This window comes from Acomys russatus, chromosome 19 (assembly GCF_903995435.1).
Source record: "Acomys russatus chromosome 19, mAcoRus1.1, whole genome shotgun sequence".
Lineage (NCBI taxonomy): Eukaryota > Metazoa > Chordata > Mammalia > Rodentia > Muridae > Acomys > Acomys russatus.
The window spans coordinates 61,136,423-61,142,422 of NC_067155.1; the positions used below are offsets into that span (position 1 = coordinate 61,136,423).

The 6,000-nt window shown below is 50.9% G+C and overlaps 1 protein-coding gene across 1 annotated transcript in view; it reads right to left on the reverse strand.

Annotated features, from left to right (window-relative positions):
• Positions 1–5,692, reverse strand: part of Sppl3 (signal peptide peptidase like 3) — a 74,166-nt gene extending 68,474 nt beyond the window's left edge. The window contains exon 1 of the mRNA XM_051161675.1: positions 5,655–5,692. Coding sequence (XP_051017632.1) covers positions 5,655–5,677 — 23 coding nt within the window. The 5' untranslated portion in view covers positions 5,678–5,692. The remainder of the gene's footprint in view (positions 1–5,654) is intronic.
• Positions 5,693–6,000: the final 308 nt, after the last annotated feature.

Below are 6,000 nucleotides of genomic sequence, written 5' to 3' on the forward strand. Positions count from 1 at the left end.
TAACACAGTATTTCAGCTTCCAAGAAGGAACCACTAAACTTTAAAAACATAGCTGGGCAGCAGTGAGACACCTTTAGAAATCCCGGCACTCGGGGAAGAGGGACTAAGTTCAAGGCCAGCCTGGCCTACAGAGCTAGTTCCAGAACGACCACAGATACACAGGGAAACCCTGGCTCGAAACAACAAAACAACCAAGCCAAACAAACAACCAAAAAAAACTTTAAAAATATTTTTTAAAGGAAGCTACGAAGCCGGGCGGTGGTGGCACACGCCTTTAATCCCAGCACTCGGGAGGCAGAGGCAGGTGGATCGCTGTAAGTTCGAGGCCAGCCTGGTCTACAAAGCAAGTCTAGGATGGCCAAGGCTACACAGAGAGACCTTGTCTTGAAAAACCAAAAAAAAAAAAAAAAAAAAAAAAAAAAGTAAGCTACGAGCCGGGCGTGGTGGCGGACGCCTTTAATCCTAGCACTCAGGAGGCAGAGGCAGGTGGATCTCTGTGAGTTCGAGGTCAGCCTGGTCTACAAAGTGAGTCCAAGACAGCCAAGGCTACACAGAGAGACCCTGTCTCGAAAAACAAAACAAAAAGTAACCTACAGTCCTCTCTAAAAGTCATATTGTTCTCATATAGGGAAATAGACACTGTAAGTGTTTAGATATGAATACTTAACTAAGGCACCACTTGGCCAGTTATTCTTAAAGTACCCGTCCATCCCAGGAGCACTAGCACAAGCTTCTAACCCGCACTCTGGGGCAGAGGCAGGTGACCATGTGAGTTTCAGACCAGCCTCGCTACAAAGCAAAACAGCATTTCATTTTGCATGAGATGGTTTGAACAATAAAGTTGGTGATTTATCGATGTTCTTGAGGTTACAATTATACTGAGCTGTGTGACATAACACTGCCATGCACCTGCCATCTGCAAAGGCAACAGTCACAAACATGTCTCTGACTTCTTCCTTTTCTTTTTTCCTTTTTTGGTTTTTGTTTTTAGACAGGGTCTCTCTGTGTAGCCTTGACTGTCCTGGACTCACTTTGTAGACCAGGCTGGCCTCGAACTCACAGAGATCCACCTGCCTCCGCCTCCCAAATGCTGGGATTAAAGGAGTGTGCCACCACCGCCCGGCTGTCAGACTCACTTTTAGAAGATCACTAACCCGTCCTCAGATTTTCACTGAGGCCCTAGTTCATCTCTAACACAGCAGCCTGCAGAAACCTCCATCTCTCCCATGAATGCAAGCTCTGCACACCTTCCCCACACGCCCCCAAGCCCCGTTTTCAAGCTTGTTTACTTTTCTTTTTCTCTTTTCTTCAGTCAGGGTCTCTTCGTGGCCCTGCTGTCCTACAACTGCCTATGCAGAGCAGGCTGGCCTCCAGCTCCTGGGGGATCACCTGCCCCTGCCTGAGTTACTGAGACTGTTAATGTCACTGTAAAAGTCTTGACTCTGAGCCCTTTTCCTGTTTGTATCCTTGGGTGAGTTACTTACATTTGTACATTTTTCAGTTGTTTGAATGTGGGACACGTGCACGTGTGTGATGTGTATAGCTGAGTGGGGCACAGGACAATTTTGTGGAGTTGGTTTTCTTCTTCTGTATTTATGTGACTTCTGGGTACTGGAGCTCAGGGCACCAGGCTTCACCTGTTGAGCTGTCTGCAATCCTCAAAATGTGAGCACATGGCAAATACAAAGTAAGTGACTATGCTAGTTCTCCAATGAGGAGAGCCACTTGAATGTTTCAGGAAGATGGCCTTCTCCCTACCGAGACAGTAAGCCAAGCACAACCAACTACCAGCAGGTTCAAGTGCAATCCTACACAAGGCCAAGTTCAGGCTTCTCAGAGCACTTACACTGAAAAAACTACTCCTAAGTGTATACTGGGAAAGTATCCCCCCCCCCCTTCAATCTTCAACTTGTGTTTTTTCACGCATTCTTTTACTTCCTCAGTGTGAGTGGAAAGGACAGAAACAGGACCTTGCAGTTAATTCACAATGAGGCTCCATGTGAGGCTGAGATGTGCTCAGTAACTACTTGCATGGTGTGAGTGAGTAAAGCCCTGACCAATCCCAAGCACTAGGGAACCAAGGTGGCAGCATATGTTCACAATCCCAGCACTGAAGAGGAAGGAAGATCAGGAGTTCAAAGTCAGCTTCAGGCCGACCTTAAACTTGGAGGAACCTGTGGAAAGAAAGAAAGAAAGAAAGAAAGAAAGAAAGAAAGAAAGAAAAGAAAGAAAGAAAGAAAGAAAGAAAAAAGCAAGCAAGCCAAAACAAAAAGAAAAAAGAAGGCCAGGAGCAGTAGCACACACCTGTAATCCAAGCACTCGGGAGGCAGAGGCAGGCGGATTGCTCTGAGTTCAAAGCCAGCCTGGTCTACAAAGTGAGTCCGGTATAGGCAGGGCTACACAGAGAAGACCCTGGCATCCTGAGCAACCATCAACTTCTGTCGATAGCCCTGCCATCCTGGCCTCCAAAAGGCAGGCAGGAAACAGTGAGCTCAAGGCCAGCCTGAACTCACACTACGTTGGGGTCAGCTTGGATGCTACAGTGAGGTCTTGTCTCGGAAGAATAAGCCAAGAGTGATAGCCTTTACTGTAGGCCCAATGGGACACCAGGAAAGCTAGTAGACAGGAACCCTGCAGCAGTCCCTCCTCCTAGTCAGCTTTTTTTTTCCCCCCCGAGACATGGTTTCGCTGTGTAATAGAGCCTTGGCTGTCCTGGACTTGCTTTGTAGACCAGGCTGGCCTTGAACTCACAGCAATCTGCCTGCCTCTGCCTCCCAAGTGCTGGGATTAAAGGCGCGCACCAGCACACCGAGTTCTAGGTCAGCATTCTTTGACAGAAGATAAACTGAGAAGTTGCCATCACATTAACCACACAGTCTTTACTGAGCAGAAGCTGTGTGCCAGACAGTGCGATAGGCACTAGAGGAGCACAAAGGTTAGCACCACATGGCCCTCTCTCTAGAAGTTCAGTGAGCAGGCTCAGTATTTACACAAGAAATGGAAGGGGTGATGCAGACAGATCACAAGCATTAAAATAAAAGGCCACCTTCAGGAGTGAGCAGGAAACACCTCACAGCTAGACGGGGTTTGAGCTGGGCACCTGGGTGACAGAATTTTGTACAAGACATCAGAACCATATGATCTTATTGGTAAGGTGTAATTTTTTTAATGTTATCCCAAAAAAGTTAAGCATGTACAAGTCAACAAAATAACAAAACTCATTTTATATATAGCTTACATGTCAGAGGCCATAACATAAGCCTATTTTTGGTTTTTGTTTTGTTTTTCTAGACAGGGTGTGTCTGTGTAGCCCTGGCTGTCCTGTAACTCACTCTCTAGATCAGGCTGGCCTTCAACTCACAGAGATCTGCCTGCCTCTGCCTCCCAAGTGCCTATTTTTAAATTCCAGATTTCTCTAGCTCCAGTCACAGGCAATATACAGGGCCACAGTAGATTGTTCCTAAATGCAGAATACAAGTAATCAAACACCATTTTCTGGTTTGTTTTTTAAATCACATTTTGTGTATCTATATAGTGCAAGTGAAAAGTGACAAAAAAAAAAAATCCAAAATTCATCTTACATATACTTTGAGAATAGCTCTTCCACATTGGTATTTCTGCAAGAATGGGTAAAGATGCTGAGAGAACTCACAAAGCATCATGGGCCACATATTCAGGGCGTTTCACTTCACCGCCTGAGCCTGTGTCCTCCTCTGAAAATAGGGAAGATTTCTCCACCTTAGAGACAAGTGAGATTAAATGACTGCATGTCAAACACTCTGTTTAGTTTTTTTGTTCCCTGGTTGACTTGGGAAAAAGCAGGAAAAAGGATAGGCACAGTGCCTCGCCACTCTCTGCCCTGAAACAAGGTGGAAAGGAGGGGCTGAGTGTTCCTCAACTGTGGATCAAAGAAAGCTGAGACACAAGGAAGTGTTTCATGAGAAGGTATCTTGTAAATGATCAGTCTTCACAGAGTAGTCTTTCCTTAACAACCAGGGCCCATGAGCATCCCAGAGAAGTTATGTGGCCTGTCTACCCAGTAAGGCACTAACTTCCCATGTTTATGGACAGGGCCTCACTTTGTAGACCAGGCCAAACTCAAACTGGGATTGTGCGCATGTGCCACCTTGTACAGCGCTTTCCCCATTTTCCTGACCACTATGCTAGTTATTTTTTCAACCAATCATAGCCGTTTTACAGTACAGTCAAAAAAGCAAATCAAAACATCAAGGCAGCCATGGGGAGTCACTTGGAGCCCTGATGGTGCAGGGACTGGCTCCAGGTGAGCTCCCAGAGCCATGGCCACATCACGGCTACCTTCACATCCTAATCCATCTGCAAGAAGGCAGCTGTATTCCTGCGTTTCAACGACACCTGCCGCTGAGATTCTCCTCACTGCTGCTCAAAACTATCAACTTAGTTTGTCCTTTTAAATAAAACACAACTGTAGCCACCAAAACCTAGCTTTCCTTTTAGTTACGTCCTCTCAATTTCTCAGGTATCTTCTTTTTCAGACTGTGAAGTTTGCATTATTAAATTATCTTCAACCACCAGCCCTCTGTCAGGACACAAGGAGTTCCTTCCTCACTTACCATAACCATTCCTTGTTTTCATATAGAACCCATTTCTTTTACGTCTCCCTATCAGAGCTAAAGCTCTAGTATAATATGGACACTTGACAGTTTGCCCCGCGCTTTGTCAAAGTACCGGCTTAGCCCGCCCAGGCTGTGGAAAGGGCAACTCTTGTTCTTTCCAGTTTAGGGACAAAGAATGAAGAACTCACTTCTCACTTTTCCAATTACACCACGAAGCGGGCCTTCGAGCCTACCCTCCGGAACAGTCCACAGGTCTGGACCAAACCGCAAGCGCTCGAAACCACCTCCAGCGTCTCTCGACTGCAGCCGGGTTCTGCGCCCCAAACCTACAGTCAAGCGTGCAAGCCCTGCTTTCTCACCCTCGAGCCTTTCCTTGCTCTCAACTACACCATCTCCACTGGGCTGCAAACACTCCACAGCTCTGCACTTCTCACCCCCTTTTGCCCCCCAGACTTGGCACTCTCTCATCCAGGACGCCATTTGTCAACTGACGACCCCCCCCCCCCGCCCCGTAAACTACAAGCTTGCGTCTAAGCCCCTGAACATACTGGAAAGTCCCACAGATGGGGGGGGGGGGGGAGAGGAGAGGACTCAACTTGCTCGCCCTCCGTCTCCGCCATCGACCCCAGAAACACGAGCACCTTCGACTCCCTACAGCAGAGTACCAACCCCTCACGGAGGCTGCCCATGCCCCACTGCTACCGACCACTTCCTTTCCAGAATGTGGCCATCCGAACACAGACTCCCCTCGGCCGAGCAAGGGCCTCTGCCCACCGCGGAGGCGGCCGCTCCTCCCTCCCTCCTCACAACTTGTGCCTCTTACCACCTGTTCTCCCCGGAGTGGGGGTACACCTTTGCCCCAGCCCGCCTGCGCCCACCCTCTCCAGTCCCCTCCCGCCCGCCAGCACCCGCGCCGGTCGGTTCCGCGGTGCCACTCGGATGGCCGCCCCTCCCCCGGGCTCGGAGGGCGCTCGCCGCCCGCACCCCGGCCCCGCAAGCACCTGCGGCCCGGCACCCTCCCTCCCCCCCCCGGGCCCCCCGCCCCGAGCCCGCACTCACCACGAATAGGTCTGCTCCGCCATGGTGCTGCCTCTCGGGGCTCCGCGGCTCGCTCGGCCGGCGGCAGAGGGCGCGGCCGGAGGCCCGGCGGCTCGCTCGCACGGCGGACGGGCACTCGGGGCTCCGACGGACTCCGACCGGCCCTGCTCCCTGGGCCCCGGCGCGGGCCGGGCTCCGCGCTCGGCCTCGTCAGCCGCGGCGGCGGCGGCGGCGGCTCCGCTGCGGCTCCAAACCCAACATGGCGGCGGCGGCGCGGAGAACAAGGGCCCGGGGCGGGCGAACGGCAGCTCGGGCCCGTGCTCAGTGCGCGCCGGGCCGCGGGAGCGACGCGCTCGGGCGGCGGCGG